This window comes from Malaclemys terrapin, chromosome 2, assembly GCF_027887155.1.
Source record: "Malaclemys terrapin pileata isolate rMalTer1 chromosome 2, rMalTer1.hap1, whole genome shotgun sequence".
NCBI lineage: Eukaryota > Metazoa > Chordata > Testudines > Emydidae > Malaclemys > Malaclemys terrapin.
In genome coordinates this window covers 68,692,010-68,711,154 of record NC_071506.1, presented here as the reverse complement: position 1 = coordinate 68,711,154, position 19,145 = coordinate 68,692,010, and the positions used below count along the sequence as shown (strand labels likewise).

General features: G+C 39.6%; 1 protein-coding gene across 1 annotated transcript in view; it reads right to left on the bottom strand.

Annotated features, from left to right (window-relative positions):
• ATP6V1H (ATPase H+ transporting V1 subunit H) overlaps nt 1-19,145 on the bottom strand; it is a 76,211-nt gene that overhangs the window by 16,863 nt on the left and 40,203 nt on the right. Inside the window, exons 10-13 of the mRNA XM_054018960.1 lie at nt 17,034-17,212; nt 15,662-15,787; nt 11,008-11,109; nt 1,765-1,878 (exon numbers count right to left, since the gene is read on the bottom strand). Of these exons, the coding sequence (XP_053874935.1) occupies nt 1,765-1,878; nt 11,008-11,109; nt 15,662-15,787; nt 17,034-17,212 (521 nt within the window). The remainder of the gene's footprint in view (nt 1-1,764; nt 1,879-11,007; nt 11,110-15,661; nt 15,788-17,033; nt 17,213-19,145) is intronic.

Genomic DNA, 19,145 nt, shown 5'->3' with positions numbered 1-19,145 from the left:
AAAACAATGCTTGAGGGCTAAAAAGTGTACTAGGGGAAATTGCTTTGTATGGTTAATTACGTAATATTGATTTTTTAATACACGTGTTATTACCCTGTCACTACAGCAATGCACAGTTAGCTTGAAAATCTCTTCCTAGCTGCTCTGTATGTTGTTACTAACACCCCCTCTCCACCTCCAAACTATTATAATCATCAGTGCTTAACTTCTTAAATTGCATTGCATCTGTCTACTTTTATTGCATTTATCCAAGCCACTTGTGAGTAATCTAGTCTAGTAGTCAACATTTCGATATGCTTGCATGTACTAGCCAGTCCGGAATGCATTTATTCAGACACTGCTCTCTATCTGCTCTACAATACCATTTTAGATTTGAATTTTCAGGACTGCTAAGATGAAGTGAAAAAATGATGTCTTGTGAAAGATCTCATTTGTTCGTCATGAAAACTAGGAGTTGTTTCAAATGGGAAGAATCCCATAAGAAAAATGCAGTTATATAGGAATTTAAGTTTTCCATCCAGTTTAACAAGTTACAGATTGATCCTTGTATCTGGAAAGCATAAACTGCATAAAAAAGTGAAAAATCACATTTTTCTATGAGAACATTTGATTAGAGTTTATAGCGTACACAGCTGATTTGAATTAACATGAAAGGCAGCAAATGTTTTTAAAATCTTGCCACTTCTAGAGGTTGTCTGAAACAGATTAAATCCTTCATCCATAGGACACACATTGCTTCCCCCAATACAAAGAGGATGGAAACTTCTCCCATACTGTTTCTACAGCAGCAGCAGGTTCCCAGTACTTGGGACGGATTTTCAGGCCTTGTTCACAATCATCAGCCAAACAGAGCACAGCACTGAATGGTATTCTCTTCAAAGGCTGTCAAATACCATTTCTTAAATATTTCAGGAAAAGAAGACATGAGTAACTCTGAACATTATTAACACCACAGAACTTTCAGCTCCTAATAATCAGGCCTTGGAACTGAAGCCAAGTCTCTCAAATGGCAGTGCAGAGCAATACCGATTTATGGTTAAAGTTTTAGAACTTAACAACCGCCTATGTTCTCTCATCCCCTTGTTTACAACTCCACCTTGGAATCTTGAATCAAAAACTTACTTTAAAAAAAAAAAAATCTTCCATCATTCAGACATACTTGTCAATGTAGGTTTGTTTATGAACATTACACTGCAAACCTCGACTTAGAATGAGAGAGCAATGAAGGAATATCATTCCAGAAGAAAAATCACAGTGCATTCACTTTTAAGACATCTAAAGATTAAACAAGTGTTGGGACTATCAATTTCCAGAGGATAGCTAAGTGAAATTGTAAACACCACAATGTGAAACTCAATAGAGAACCAGTGAAATCCATTCTGATTTACACAGTTAGAAGACCTTTTGCAAACTGTGATTACACTGCATCAGTTATAGAATATGACCATCATGAAACATTTAAATTGTAGTTTTTAAACATAATTGAGTGAAATGTGTTCCACTGAACTCTTGGAAGTCTGATTACTTAATTCAATTAGCAGAAAAGCAGGAAGGAAATAGAAGCCGAAGTGTTAATTTTTCATGTCAGCACAATTTCTTGTAGAATTTTAAACACTGGGTTCATCAGAATTATTATTTCATCATCACATTACAGAGATAAATATTTCAGCTAACAAGGATCAGTTATTTTTCAAAAAAAATCTGTAATCTGGATTCTATACAAGTTCTCACAGATAATATAAACTAAAGTAAGTTTTCACATACCAGTTGTGAACCATCAGCTTCTGTACAGCCAGTAGGGCATTATAGCGAACTTGCTGGTCTTCGTGATGCATGTGGTTCATTACTAACTGTTTACCACCAAGCTGCTCAATCACTCTGAAAAAGACACACATTTTAGAATATCTTGCAATTACTTCAGCCTCTGCCTGCTAACGATCAGATAATCCTAACTGCTTAGTACCAAGGGATTCAAACAGCAGGTTTAGGAATCAGAAAGTGAATGGTAAATACCATCAATTTTCTCAGGGTTCCATCTTATTTCATATTCATTGCCTATGTGAGGCCTCCCTGTATTTCTAAGCATGCATGTATACACACTCATGGCTGCTCCTTCTTAAATAAGAAAGTACTACTACTACTACTACTACAACAACAAAAATCCCAAACACCAGGGGGAAAAAGCAAAACTAATCCTAAACTGACCTCTAAAGGGATAGTGCTGAGTACTAGAACAAAGCTACACGCTTTTACCACAACCCGAGTCTATAACCAATTTTGGTCCCAACCCCCAGCAATTACCAACCAAAAAGGAGGTTCCCAACACAAGAGTGTACAAACTCCCAGGAGCCTCTCACACACAGAAGCTCTAATTCCTTAGCATTCCCTGTTCAGACTTAATATCCTGTCCATGATACCCCATCATCAAAATGGAGATGGATACAATTCCCCCAGCCCACATGGAGAGAATCCTGAACTCCCTTCAGTTTTATGGGATTCATTCTCATACATCTCACATGCCAACCAAAACTGAAAAATCCTTCCTTCCTGAGGGATCCATCTAACTCTCCCCAAAGAAGGAATGCCATCCATTCTTGCCCTCCCCAGCGACTGCTGCTCAGTCCCAGAGACTCAAGCAGCGTGGCCAAGAGAATGAAGTGAGCCAAACTCCTTGCTGACCTTGTGAGGCCTCACTGAAAGTCAATATCGCCATGAAATGCCATGCCAAAAGTTCTCCATAACTGAATCTCAAACCCACAAACCCCGCATAGTTTCCACAAATCCAAAACCATTCCCCCTCTAATTCCTGCAGCAACATGCTTGTCACAAGAAGTGGCCCTCTCCCTATTAACCTTCAATTTGAAAGCATGCCACTACTTCTAATCACAAGTGGGCAGGGAAGTCCCATTATAAAAAAGGGGGAGAGGAAGTCACTGCCTCTCAGACAAAATCCCTGGTTGGTAGTTCAGTTTTCCCCCCATGCCTCCCCAAGAGGCCATTTTACATACTGCAGCAACACTTTAAAGATCAAAAGTAAAATAAACCAGTTTTTTATTTGATCTTCTATTGCTTTAAAACACAAACATGCCTATTAGGGTGTCAAAATTATGATTACTTTGGTACAATAGCCTATGCTGTTGTCAGGACAGCCAACATCTGTGAACTGTGCAATAAATACCAATCTAGGTGGCCTCTTACATTGTATGAAGTATTTCTGAACCTACAGTAAATAACTGTAGCATTCCTAGCACTTTCACTGAAGTTAATACTGCTAAAGTCTTTGGCAGTTCTTGAATATAAGAAAAGCTAGGACGGTTTGCCAGGGGGCTGACAGCGCCTTTTACTGCAGGTTCTCTGAATGATGCTAAAAACATTATAGTTTCTCATCTTGCCCTTCTTTGCTCTAGATGATGTACATATAAGGTGATAATGCACAAGGTGGGTGAGGAAATATCTTATTAGACCAACTTTTTTCTGTTGGTGAGTGACAAGCTTTCAAGCTTACACAGAGCTCTTCTTTAGGTCTTGGTTTGAAGAAGAGCTCTGTGTAAGCTCAAAAACTTGTCTCTCCACCAACAGAAGTTGATCCAATAAAAGATACTCACTCACCCAACCTTGTCTCTAATATTCTGGGACTAACCCCCTACAATAACACTGCATATAAAAAAGTCCCAGGTATTCGAGAGATCAATAGTGGCCTTTGCTAGAAATCATGGCAGTGCTTTGTGCAGATAAAAGATAAGAAAAAATTATGTATCAAATCTGAGGGTTCAGCAATACCAATTTCTGCTGGAATGTATCAACTGTATTGCTTATTTCCATGGATTCACAGATTCAAGGTGCTTAACCTCCAGACCACTTATTTTTGACAAGTCTTATGGGACAAATTTTGAAAACCTGTTTATCATGAAATCTTATTACTTTTCCTGTATCTCTGAGAGACTAGGGGGGGTGTGCATTTAAATAACAGACAAAATGGAGCAGACCCTTTATAGTATTTTCCATTTGAAAAATGTAAACAGTGTTCTATTTCTTAATGCTGCGTTTTCATTTACCAAGATATTTTGCTGTAGCATTTTAACTCTGCATTAATCTTTGGAAACAGCAACAAACATTTGTTCAAAAATCAGTGATCCTAAATCATCAAAATTTGTCATGTGCCATCATTTTATATGTGGATAATTAAGCTGGTATTGGTCAATGCACAAGAGACTTCCAATTGAAAATGATCTTGAAAACGTTACATCTGCATATTGTAGTTTAATATTTCTTTAATGTACTTTAAAATGTGTAATGAGCAACAAGTAATTTTATTAGCCACCAGATGGTGTATTGTAATTATCTAATGTTTTAAAGTAGTCTGCATTGCTTTAGACCTCTGGCAAGAGGAATCTGGCAGGGCATCGCCTTGTCCAATATTCATTGGAGCGAAAGGTTTGGAGAAACAGGGACTTTCATATATTGATGATACAAATAATGATGAAAGGGAGACAGTGAATTGGGTATGATGACAGTAGCACTCTATGTCCTCACTGTAATCAAACACCCGCAGCTGGCCTGGGTCAGCTGACTTCAGCACAGGGGCTATAAAATTGCTGTTTAGAAACTTGGGCTCAGGCTGGAGCCTGAGCTCTGGGACTATCCCCCCTAGTGTGGTTCCAGAGCCTGGGCTCCAGCCCGAGCCCAAACATCTACATTGCAATTTTATTGGCCCATAGCACAACCCCCATGAGCCAAGTCAGCTGGCACGGGTCAGCTGCAGGTATTTGATCGCAGTGTAGACATATGAGGCCCCAATCAGGGCCCCATTGAATCACATGGTATACAAACACGTAGCAAGAGAGTCTCTTCTCCCCAGCAAATTTAAAAACCATTCAGATTTAGTAACTCTGAATGTCATTCTATGTCACACATATAGAAAGAAAAACTGGACATGACATTTAACTCAAATAAGATGAAAATATTTCCTGAACTTTAACATCTACCAAAGGCATGTACCTCACTTGCTCCAAAATGGTTTGTTGCACCTTCTAAGTCTTATTGGATCCATAAGCTATGTGCTTGAACACAACAGAAGTAGCCAGTAGCACCCATCATCTGCAGCATGCAGAGACTAACGTCATTCCTCTCTATGGGTATGTCTACACCCAGCCGCTAATTCGGCGGCTGACAATCAAAGTTCCGGGTTCGACTTATCGCGTCTTGTCTGGACGCGATAAGTCGAACCAGGAAGTGCTCGCCGTCGACTGCGGTACTCCAGCTAGACGAGAGGAGTACCGCGGAGTCGACGGGGGAGCCTGCCTGCCGCGTGTGGACCGAGGTAAGATCGAACTAAGGTACTTCGAACTTCAGCTACGTTATTCATGTAGCTGAAGTTGCGTACCTTAGTTCGATTTGGGGGGGGGTGAGTGTAGACCAAGCCTATTACACACCTCACAAATGTCATCCACACCTCTGTCACTTCTATACTAATTTCTGTGCAAACACTCCAGTTTTATGCCAGTACAGCCTGGTACTTGTCAGTCCTCATGCTAGTATATGCAAACACATACAGCCTTGTACATTTTTTCCAAGCCACATTCCAAAGCCGTGATCCTATAAACGCCTCTATGTGCAGGTAATAATCACTGAAGTCAATGGGACTCCTCACAGGTGTAAGATTTGCCTATGTGGAGCAGCTAGTCGTATTGGGGCTTCAGAAAGGCAAATTTCTACAGCTGCTGTATATTCACAAATGTGGATTTAAGTGTGTAAATATATAAAGTCACTTAAGTATGCATATTTCATGCTCATCTCTCATTCTGTCACCCAACCAATCAGCATTTTCCTCACCAAATCCAGGAATTCAGTCTAGCTTTCCCCAGCCCAATTTCCTCTCCCAGTCCTCTTGTATAATCCCAATTTCTCTGCTCTCCACTGAACTCCAATGCCCCATTTCCCTTCCACACCAGCCCACAAAACCATTCCCCTAACAACCAGATTCATTGGTTTGCAAAATGACAGTAGCTATTCTCAGCTAACCCACACTCCCAACAAGTGTTCCAATCAAACCAACAGGAATCTCTCTCCCTGGACATTCCAATATCTCAAAATTAAATAATGTATTCCCCTTCTCTCCCCGTGCCTCATTCTCTCTGCCAAGCCTCACAAAAACAATGAAGGAAAGGAAATATCTCCTCATACTATACATTGGAGAGGTAGAGTCAAGATAGTTATTTAAAATTCAGCATTGTTGTCTGTCAATTGTTCCTCCCGAAATCTCCTCAGTAGATTAGCATATAATGTGAATGGCCAATTTATTAATGAGGTACATTTATATTTTTATTGCATATTGCTCTCACATGCCTTAGAAAAGCAATTAAGAGCAATATCCTGTGAAAAGATTAGTGATGCACTCATATCTTTTGCATATTAACTTGTAGCATGCTACTGTACCTCGCATGAGTACTCTGTATTACTTTGACTACCCTATTTATACTTGAACAATAAACTGTTTAATTTGTAATTGATGAGCAGCACAATTATTTTTAAGTTAAGCAACAACAAAATATGACATTATTGTGCGACTTCATCACCTTCACCCACATTACATTTTCTAATTTGTCCATAACAGTACATGAAACTCCAAGGAACATTATTCAAAAATGTTATTTTACACAATTTTAAGATACTTTGTACAAAGTAAATGCTTTCCAAGACATACTACTGTTATATGTCAAAGTCCTCAACCTGAATACTAAAAATTCTTAATAGCACAGGAGGTTCCTAAAAGCTTTATTCCTGCTTAAGGCCTCCTCCCACCTTCCCAAGAGAAAAAACAATACACAAAACAATGTTGTGAAATACAACCAATAGCTTGTTCACATTCTAGGGCTTTGACTTTTAGAATATATTGAATAGCGAAAAAGGGGTGAAAGAAGGATGTTAAGCTCAAATGCACCCCTCTCCCAGGTCAAAAAGAAAAATTAAAATTCTCTCATCGCAAATAATGCTGAGTATTCCAGGTGACAAACACTACAGTGGAGCAACATTGGAGCTGAGAATCTGAAGTCAAGAAATCCAGTATTATCTTTCCTAAATCCTAAATGTTACTTGTACATATGCAATATTTTTTATTACTATGCCTGGTGTATGCCTTAATACAGAAGTTCAAGCTCTAAAAGCAACAGCTACAGTAGGCAACCCAACTTCAACTAGTTTTCTTCACAAATCTATGACCACCTCACGTGCTTGTTTTAATCTCCCCTCCTCCTCTTCTGCTTCTTTCTCCCTCAAAGCTGGATAAAGGAAACCAACTAGCTGACAAGTCACAAGCACCCTGTACTGGGCGTGAATGACTTTCACTGTGAAATAAGGAGCTGAGTAGTAGCATGAGCAAAGAGAAAGAAGCCTGAATTCATGCAATCCATTGTCAGTTGACAAGCAAGAAGCTGGCATAAGTTAAGTGGAATTCAGCAGTGGAGCAAGGAGATGCCAGCAGAAGGCATTAACATGTGCCACAGTGCATGTACAAGACCAGGCTAAGGTCAGAGAGCTGTTCCTCAAGAAGTTCCCTAACCTTAGGAGTTAAAGAAGACGGTGCTCCATGTGTTGTTCTTCCTATAATAACCACGTTGACAGATCTCAGCTGAGTCACAAGTGTATACCTAATACGATGACACTCTCAGTGATTTCTTTAAACACCCAAAGGGTTGGGGACCTCTTCCCAGCTGAGACCTGCCCCTTCCTTCTCTTGCCAGAGGTGTGCAGGGTTCCCTCTGATCCCCCCTGACAGATAGACACTGAGCATGCCTTTATATTAGATGGACTACAGAAATGCTAGTAAGTTGGGTTACATGCAAATACTTATAAATATATGGTCATATCCTTTGGTGGTATAAATCAGCGTAATTCCATTGATTTTAATGGAGCTACACCATCTGAGGATCTGGTCCATAATTTCTAAATAGTAAATATCTTGAATTTTCCTTAAATTGATGTAGTGTTATGAAATAACCTAACCAAAAGAATAAACACAGATCTAATGAATAGTGCTCTTAGACAAACAAGAGAAGGGATTATCAATAGCTAGGATGGTAATTCTAGCACTCTGCTGAATGCAACTAATAACTGAAGAACTTTTAGCTTTTACATATTTAAGCTCTACCGTCTTTACAGGCTTCAAGTTCTAAGGACAAAAGTTTTAAACAACTAAAATTTTTGCAAAACAATGGAATTCTTCTATTTTTCTGAACCAGTGAACAGCCTTCAATGTCACAAGATTCACTGAAAATGAAAATTGCCAATATGATTCCTACATCTAGATGCAAATTTGATAACTTCATACTGAAATCCAAGTGTAACATGGAAGGAAATGGACTATTAAGTGTAATTGAAACATTGCTTTAAAGATTGAGAGACTTGGAGATAATATACTAAAGTCATATTGAATAAGGATTTCATTGGTGATCCCATATGTGCCTTACAAAAAAACAAGCTGTTATTCCTGTTTTAAAAATCTGAGCAAGGCATGACTTTGTAGTTCGTATTTTGGAGAGTTGGCCTGTTTAGATTTTTGTACCTAGAAGACATGACTGTACTTGTAGTATTCATAAGTTAACATGTAAGAAAAAATATTCTATTATTAATGTGATTTTTTTTTTAAACTAGCTGGAATGACAGTTATTTTCCTGCACCCTCTCACTTTAAAGTTTGAAGCTCTGCTGAAAAAGTCAAAAGGACACAGCTATGGTGAGCAGGGTGTGGTGGAAACAACGTGGAGTGCTTCTGTAATATTTCAGCAGTGGATTTGTGCACACAATTTGGTTTTGGATTATGGGAAAAAGTTTAGTAACATATTCCTGTTTTAAACCCCAGCCTAGGAGTATAACATACTGACCACACCCTCTTGTCTATTTTCAGGCAACATTATGGATTGTCATGTCTTCCTGAACTATCCACAGAAAGTCTACATTTCTTTCAGCTCACAAGTAAGCTAATCAACAAACTTCAGCATTGCTCAATACATATGGTTTGCTGGCCCCATCTGAACAACATACTTGATTTGTTCTTATAATTTAAGAACATCTGCAGTTCCAGTAGGTAAGGTAAGATTACAGAGGCTGTCAATCCTCCATACTTTATAAGTTCCCTTCCCACAAGTACACAGTGAAATCAGTTACTAAAGTTTTAATGAGGCTTTGTACACTGTCAGTCAGGGACAGTGCACCAATCTAAATGCACCAGTAGTCTGTGCCAAGAATCATCTCTTACAAGACTAGAAAAGTTTCCATTTTCTCATTTAAGCCTTGTCAGGAAGCCAGTAACAGCTCATCATTTCTTCACAGGGGAATTTTTTTTAAAAAAATGACTTGTATAGCTAAGTATGACTGGAAGAGATGAGAGCTGCAAAAACCCATCAAGGTCTCTGAGACAGAGGCCACAAGCACCTCAGATCAGGATAAGCAGAAGTGACTAAACAGTGGCTAAACTAATATTACATGAACAGAGCTATAATATGGTGTGACAAGATGGACGAGGCCCAGAGGCCCTTGCTGGAGGCCTCAGGGTCCTGCCACACCCCATCCAAGAGAAGCAGAAGAGAAGCACTCCAAGCAGCCGAGTGGTTACAAGGAAGCAGCCAATGAGATTGGCTGCTCCCTGCAGCCTATCAGGGTCATATAAAAGGAGCTGCAGAACACAGCAGTAGTCAGTTGCTGCCTAGAGATAGAAGAGAGAGGACAGTTACTAGCTGGCTGAAAGAACAGCAGGACCACGGAGAGCTCAGTGTGGGCAGGGACTGGGAGAGCAAAGAAGGAGCTCCTGGTTGGCTGCTGGGACTGATTCTAAGACAGTTGCTGGCAGGGACTGGGGGAAACTAAGAAGGAGCTCCTGGCTGGCATCTGGAACTGAGTAAGGACTGAGCCCAAGGAGGGCCACAAGAAGACAATGTCTCCAGAGAAGAAACCCTGGGGATATGGCCCACACCAGGGCCAGAACAAGTTAAAATCTCCCAGGAAGGGGTTTGTTCTGTTTCACATATAGACACTGTGTGAGACTTAGATGAAAGGCTGAGTTACTGAAAAACTGCCTGAGAAGCCACTGAAAGGGATCACCATAAACTGAAAGATTGCAGACACCTGACCAGAAAGCAGACCAGAAGGGTGTGCTTGCAAAAGCTGGGTGCCACGACCCCTTACATGTGTGTTTTTTTTTGTTTTGTTTTTTTTAAAGTCTCTCTGACAGTACATAGCTTGTAACCCTTCGGATATCTAAATCTCACCTACCAAGAGACTGCAATATTCTGGACCTGACCCTGCAGAAATGTCTCACTTTTCAAGTGACAGGGTTGTAGCTTTCATAGAATTCGTTACAGACAGACCATTGTAACATTTTTATTTGTTTGCCTAATATACAGAACAACAGTTTGTCTGCCTTCATACTATGTCAAGGATATTATGTGTTTCAGGTATGTTATGTAGTATTTCTGCATATTTAAATTTCTATGTATTTTCTATTGGTACTTTCTACATGAAGTATGGTATCAGAACACAATAGTTTCATTTATCACAGAAATCACCAGCAATATTTTCTGATAAACAAATCTTAGTTCAAAAGGAATAAAATGGTTTTATCACAAGAAGCTGCAGGATTTTTTTACTAAAGATTCTCCATGACTATTGCAAGACCAATACTCTGGTGTTTATAATGAAATTCTGATAAACACTTTAAATATACAGCAAGTCTATGACTGAAGTGATTATAATAGCTACTAAATGCCTGAACAATTTTCAAGAGCTCTTCAGATATATTTTCTTCACTAATTAAAAGCCCCAGAAAGTGAATTAGTTTATTGCTGACAGGATCAAACAGCTATTTAATATTCCCAATAACCTATTTCATAATTATGTTGGGGCAAGTCGCAGCACTTGTTGTACAATTATAGTGTTTATCAGGTTAAGTGGATACTCCACCACCTTGCCAATAAGCATTCCTGAGAGACAAAGGCAAAGAAACCTTTTTGCTTACCGCTTCCCTCGAGGATAGTGTCGTACATATTCTCCCACATCATGAGCAGCTACAGCTAAGACTTGCGGGTCATCAGAAACCTCCAGAAGCTTCGTCAGGATTCTACAATAGTATTTTAAACAATCAGATGCTAATTACTCTAAAAAGTGCTAATTTAAAAGTAACTCAATTTCAGAGACCATAAATACATCATGCATCACCTGTACTGTAAAACTGGGATTATAACACAAACAAAACAAAAATACCTCCCAAGCAACAAATTGGAATTAAATAGCAAAGACCCTATCTACTCTAGGCAAAAGGACATTGCAACCAGTGCCTTGAGCTTGCAGCATCTGTACACAACAGCTGTCTCAAGCATTTTATACAAAATGTTGCTTGCATCACTAGACTGCAGCACCTGCAGTGAGAACTTGAGTTCAAGTCCAGCTGTACCAGCCATGCTTATGAAATTCAACAGTGTGGAGAAGAAACCACAGAAGTTGCAGGTCCATAAGCTCTGCTGCTGCTAACTCCATTCCATGATGAAGTGCATTCTGTAGGCAAGCTATCCCGAGAAACAGTTTTTGGTGTTTCAGGACATATGATTCAGAAGTCCCAGAATACATCATAGCTATTCAGCTTGCTGTCTGTAACATGCCAAAATGGTTCTAGCAGAACTGTTGTGTGGTTGCACTTAACTGCTATCAACTAACTTTCATGCTCTATCCCCCACAATGGTTTCCTTGTTTACTAGAGGATACCCCAGTGAAAAACAGGCAGAATTTTAAACAGAACAGAATGACAATCATTGCCCATTATTGCAAAGAATTGAAGTGCATTCCAAGAGTGGAGAATTAGACATGTTATTGAAGATGGAGAGTTATAACATTTTTAAAAAACTTTCCAATTGTGATTTTCTAGTTTCAAAGACACCATTAATAGCAAAGAAATATGCATCCTTTCACATACTTATCTACTGTACTTCAGCAAGTAACTCTGGTTCTCTTCAAAAAACCAAGATAATTAATGACATACCACATCAGAATCTATTAGGATGCTTGTTACTTATTTCCTTAGCGTGACAAGAGAGACAATTCTGTACATTTCATAAAGAAGAAGGGATTACTCAAACTTCAACTCAGTATGCAAACTAAAGATAAGTAATTTGAAGGCAGTTCAACAAGAAAGCTGTTTACAAACCAATAATAAAAATACAATTTGACACACACACAATGATAAGGAGGTCAGAGATATGGAGGTCTATCATTCAAAGGTACATACAGAAAATTTCAGATTGACCCAATATCAACTGTTTTAATCCCTAACCCTTCAGCTTCAATCTATCCTCCCTTCCTCCCCCCTCCAAAAAAATAAAAATAAAGAAGTCTGGGAAACAGACAGACTTGGCAGTATACATTCAATTTCAGCAGACTTGGGCTCTGTTGAACCAAAGGGTGTGGCAAAAATTCCAGAACCAAGGATCCATCATACTGAGAATTCCCTGCCCTCATGTCCCAGCACATATAAATAAGGTCTGTAAACTCACATAAGTAAGACAAAATGGATTTGTCAAGAATAAATCATGTCAAACCAACCTAATTTCCTTCTTTGAGAAGATTACTGATAAACTAGTGAATGGGTGGGAAGCATACATCTTGATTTTAGTAAAGCTTTTGATAGTGTCCCCACATGACATTCTCATAAGCAACCCAAGGAAATGTTGTCTAGATGAAATTACTGTAAGGTGTGTGCATCCCTGATTGAAAAACGATACTCAAAGAGTAGTTATCAATGGTTTGGTGTCAAACTGGGAGGGCATCTAATGGGATCCTGCAAGGGTTTGTCCTGGGTCTTGTGCTATTCAATGTTTTCAACAGTGACTTGGATAATGGAGTGGAGAGTATGCTTGTAAAATCTGTAGTGATACCAAGCTAGGGGGGGCTGCAAGCACTTTGGAAGACAGAATTAGAATACAAAGGGACCCTGATAAATTGGAGAACTGGTCTGAAATTAACAAACTGAAATTCAATAAAGATAAGTAAGTAGGAAGGAAAAATCAAGTGCACAAATACAAAATGGGGACCCAACTGGCTAGGCAGCAGTACTACAGAAAAGGATTTGGGGGGTAGAATGGTCATAAATTGACTATGCGCCAACAGCAGGATACAGTTGCAAAAAAGGTAAACATTCTGGGGTGTATTAACAAGAGTGACAGGAGGTAACTGTTCCACTCTACTCAGTACTGGTGAGGCCCCAGCTGGAGTATTGTGTACAGTTTTGGATAGCACACTTTAAGAAAGATGTGGACAAACTGGAGAGTCCAGAGAAAAGCAATAAAAATGATGAAAGGTTAAAAACACAGGCATGTTAATATCCTGAGAAAAGACGACTGCTAATGGTCTTCAAATATGTTAAGGGCTGTGATAAAGGGGACTGCGATCAATTGTTCTGCGTATCCACTGGAGGTAGGACCAGAAGTACTTGGCTTAACCTGCAGCAAGGGAGATTTAGGTTAGATTTTAGGAAAAACTTTCAACTATAAAGGATAGTTAAGTCCTGGAATAGGTTACAAAGGGAGGTTGTGGAACCCCAGCATTGGAGGTTTTAAAGAACACGTTAGACAAATACCTGTCAGGGAGGCTCTGTCTTCGTCTTACATCAGTGCAGGGATATTGACTAGATTACTTTGAAATCCCTTCCAGCTCTACATTTCTATGATCCTATGAAAACCTACATCTTTAGTTACACCCAGAAATGAACTGAAAACCAGTCCACCCTGTGAAGGATAGGGGCAGTGTAACCTGTATGAAGCACAACTAAAAGCAGGCTTCTGTACCTCATTATGGGCCACCAAAATTTCAAAGTGGTCTTCAGGTGTAGCCTACATCCAAAAGAAATAGCCACAGCTTTTTAGCCTATAGCACATTGAGTAAAATAGCCACTGCTGCTATTGGACATCCAGAAATAACACTTTAGTATCATAGTAATGAGCGTGGCATGAAAAAGCAAAATAGAGCCATAAGGACAAATGAGCGTAATTTTGATTTGCAATCCTGAGCAACAGAAAGGTAGGCAAAAATCTCCCATTTTCTCAGTGTCCTTCTCCCATACTTCTATCATATATAGGTTCCATATTAGCTTACTAGCTCCTATCCAGGCCACAATCTCAAGTAGTCACCAAGACAGCAGATCAACTGGACTGTGCAGTGGATGGAAGATGTAAAGTTGGAGATCTTCTACACAATAAAGGCACCACAGGCCACACCATCTGGCTAGCACCCCCACAACAGACTGACATGCAGATTAAACAGGGTTTTTTGTTTGTTTGTTGAGATATTGGGGTCTTTCCTCTGGAAAAGATATGTCCTGAAAAAGCATCCAAAGAGGAACTCAAGGTTTTGCTGGCCATTATTTGAAAGGAACACTGGTTTAAATTATTGAGCATAGCCCAAGGCACTCCCTGAGCACTACCAGAACCTAAATTAAATTAAATAAATTAAAATTAGCGAGACTTTAGTAACTAGGAGTCATCTGCTTGAGTTGCAAATTCTGCTTCCTCGAAGATTGCTTAGAATCAGACTAGAGTGTCAATCTTACCCAAAGCAGAGTGAAAATTTGCCCTGGCATGAAACACTAGTTTCTGTAAGTGAGTCAAGACACTCCAGACACCACCCTGCCTACCACTGGAAACAGTTCTGCTGATTGGGACTTTGTCTCCAGCACAGGATCTACAAAGTAACAACCACTTGCACAGCCATTGTTAGATCTCAACTTGGCCAGGCTCACACCATGCCTTCTATTTTAGCATCATGTACTCCAGTCATCTCCCTGCTTTAAATGTTGCAATCCAGATTTATACAACATTGACATGGAGGAACAAATTAGAAGAAGGGGCACTTTGACACCACGCTGTCAATGGTAAAGGACACACAATCAAAACGACTAACTAGGCAACTAACAGAGCATTCACAGCCATCTAAAAATCCAACTTTCTTGATTGGCTTCTGAAAGCCAGCCAATTAAATAGATAGGCCCTAAAGGTGGGCTCCAACCTCAAAATGGTGCAAGTCCTTGTCACAGACTGACAAGGACAATTAGCTGCACTATTCAATCCCACCTCAGAAACTAGATCAAGAGTGTGGAGTGTAACATATTGAGCCAGAGGTCACAGAGAATAATCCCACAGCTGTAATGATATCCTCAACCTCATTACCAAAAAAAGGTATTTAGAAGAGTGATGGAATGCCTGACAATTTTAACTAAGGTAAGGTGAAGTCAGACTTTTGGACTGTATTAGCTGGTATTTCTTTAAGTGTATTTAACTGAAATAGTTTAAAAGCCACCATGTGCGATACTGCAAGTGAATTAAGATGGGTTTTGAATACTTTATTACATAATCAACATAAGTACTTGGCTCAGTTAATGAAATACAAGCAATTCAACTTCTGAGCAGATGATTCCCATTATCAAAAAGCCACATACTTTAAACAGTAATATGTTCTGACCTTCTCTTCTCCCTAGGTAATGTTTCTACAAAATTAATTTACATTACTTAATGCTCATATTGAAATAAATACCATAGTACAGTTGGTTTAAATTTGAACATTGAAAATATACTTTAAAGAACAGTATGAAGAGAGAATCAGAATGTTATGAAAATCAAAGAACTTACTTCAATAGCTCGTAATTCTTTTCATTTAATCTCACAGCATTCTCTCGCCAAAATTTCTCAGATTTGTGTACAGGACTCCATTCCAATCTTCCTGACTTGAGCTCAGAACTGTACTCATCAAATGAACTAGAGTGCAAAAAACACACAGTGAAATACTAGTTTCCCATGAATGGGCCTTTAACAGTACATCAGAAGCTCTACTCCTTGAGAGAGAGTAGGATTTGTTATGACAAACTTGAAAGTCACAGTTCTTTACAAATCTGTATCAAATTTCTGATTTGGATAAATTGTTTAAAAATATTGGTGGAACATCCTTAAGCAACATGAAAGTGAGCACAGGTTGAGGGGAGGGAAAGAATATCTTTGTTTGAAGTCCTCTCACTTGGCCCACTTCAGAAACTTAAGATTTAGGCCTGATCTACACTAGAAAGTTAGGCAGGCACAACTACATTGCTCTGGGGTGTGAAAAAAATCCATGCCCAAGTGACATAGTTAAGCTGACTTAAGTCCTTGTGTAAGCAGCACTAGTCGACAAAAGAATTCTTCCATTGACCTAGCTACTGCCTCTCGGTGAGATGGATTACCTATGCCGATGGAAGAACCCTCCCATCAATGTAGGTAGTGTTCACACTGAAGCGCCACACCAGTGCACTGTGCCATTGTAATGTTTTAAGTTGCAGAGTTTTAAAAAAAAAAAAAAAAAAAAAAAGCATTCTCCCCATACCTCTACTTTACTTTTACACAGAACATAATCTTAAATTTACTGATCTGAAATATAAAATGTTTTAAAAACTCTCTAGCAATCCCATTTTATTCATAAGTGAACTATTCTCCTAAATATGGGATTACAGATCCCAAGAAAAGAAATCTGTTGAGAGTACACGTTTAGAGAAAGCTAAACTGCTTTTGTTAGTGGTTATTAAAGTCTAAAAAGGAATTCCTCTGACCAGGGATCACAGACCCAACTTAGAGATACAAGTTATAGTCTAAATTATACATCCAGCGTAAGTTGGGATAAATGACTCACTAGTGTACACGTGTTCATTTGACATTTTATGGGTCTACACTAAGTTTCATATTTTGAAAGTACCGAATTCGGCTCCAGTGCAAGCAGATGCAACTCTTGTTGAAAATCCTGTCTATTAAACTGTCAGTTAAGAAGCATGTGTGCATAAGCATAGTAGATTTTTCTAGTTAGATATATGACAGACATCCAGTTAGAAACTGGATCTTTCACATACTGTCGGGAAGATCTGGTATACCAGAATACCACCAGCATATCTACTATTTTCTGTTTTAAAACATAATTAAAATTAATAAGTTTGCCAGTATTTCAAGCGACAGGTTTAAAAACTCATACTATAAAATATACCTAAGATCCTGGACACTCTCACCAAGTTTTTCCAGTAGAAACTTAATATCCTCACTTATGTCTTCATCATCATACTTCTGCTGATCCAAGTTCTCTAGCTGCTTCAGAATTTTGCACTGGATCATAGCGAGAGCATACTCTTGGCGAGTTTCTCTTTCAATAGATTTTTCCAAAAGATTCTGGAAAAAAAAAAAGTTAAATGAAAATAATCTTTTACAGTTTAAAAATACTACTCTTAATTACAGATTTATCTTTCTGCAAATATCCTCTAAGACCAATTTGAATTATGCAAGGTGGTCTGTAATTTCATCAATAGTATTAATCATTTATTAAAAGGCTTGCTTGAGAGTGCGATATTATGAGCGGACAAGGATTCCAACATATTTTGGCCCTAATTTTCAGTTAGGTTAGTACAATTACATGCTCAAGAGGGCCTGACCAACAGCATGAAAGTGACCAGTTTATATTAGTTCCTATATAACTTTCTATAGAAAGAGAAATATAACTGGGCAACACAGTATGGGAAAGAGGTGACCAGCCCTCTGTGGAGAAAGAAGTGGTTCAGGACTATTTAGAAAAGTTGGATGAGGACAGATGCGCTGCATCCGAGGGTGCTAAAGAAGTTGGCGGATGTGATTGCAGAGCCACTGGCCATTATCTTTGAAAACTCATGGAGATCGGAGGAGGTCCTGAATGACTGGAAAAAGGCTAATGTAGTGCCCATCTTTAAAAAAAGGAGGAGGAGGATCGGGGAACTACAGACCAGTCAGCCTCACCTCAGTCCCTGGAAAAATCATTGAGCAGGTCCTCGAGGAATCAATTTTGAAGCACTTAGAGGAGCGGAAAGTGATCAGGAACAGTCAGCATGGATTCACCATGACGAAGTCATGCCTAATTGCCTGCTATGACAAGGTAACTGGCTCTGTGGATGAGGGGAAAGCAGTGGACAGATTATTCCTTGACTTTAGCAAAGATTTTGATATGGTCTCCCACAGTATTCTTGCCAGTAAGTTAAAGAAGTATGGGATGGGCGAATGGACTATAAGGTGGATAGAAAGCTGGCTAGATCATCGGGCTCAACGGGTAGTGATCAATGGCTCCATGTCTAGTTGGCAGCCGGTATCAAGCAGAGTGCCTCAAGGGTTAGTCCTGGGGCCGGTTTTGTTCAGTATCTTCATTAATGATCTGGAGGATGGTTTGAATTGCAAGTTTGCAGATGACACTAAACTGGGCGGAGTGGTAGATACGCTGGAGGGTAGGGATAGGATACAGAGGGACCTAGACAAATTAGAGGATTGGGCCAAAAGAAATCTGATGAGGTTCAACAAGGACAAGTGCAGAGTCCTGCACTTAGGATGGAAGAATCCCATGCACTGCTACAGACTAGGGACCGAGTGGCTAGGCAGCAGTTCTGCAGAAAAGGACCTAGGGGTTACAGTGAACGAGAAGCTGGATATGAATCGACGGTGTGCCCTTGTTGCCAATAAGGTTAACGGTATATTGGGCTGTATAAGTAGGAGCATTGCCAGCAGATCAAGGGATGTGATCATTCCCCTCTACTCGGCATTGGTGAGGCCTCATCTGGAATACTGGGTCCAGTTTTGGGCCTCACACTACAAGAAGGATGTGGAAAAATTGGAGAGAGTCCAGTGGAGGGCAACAAAAATGATTAGGGGGCTGGAGCACATGACTTATTAGGAGAGGCTGAGGGAACTGGGATTATTTAGTCTGTAGAAGAGAAGAATGAGAGGGGATTTGATAGCTGCTTTCAACTACCTGAAAGGGGGTTCCAAAGAGGATGGATCTAGACTGTTCTCAGTGGTACCAGATGGCAGAACAAGGAGTAATGGTCTCAAGTTGCAGTGGTGGAGGTTTAGGTTGGATATTAGGAAAATCTTTTTCACTAGGAGGGTGGTGAAGCACTGGAATGGGTTACCTAGGGAGGTGGTGGAATCTCCTTCCTTAGAGGTTTTTAAGGTCAGGCTTGACGAAGCCTTGGCTGGGATGATTTAGTTGGGTATTGGTACTGCTTTGAGCAGGGGGTTGGACTAGATGACCTCCTGAGGTCCCTTCCAACCCTGATATTCTATAACATTTTAGCAAACTAAAAAC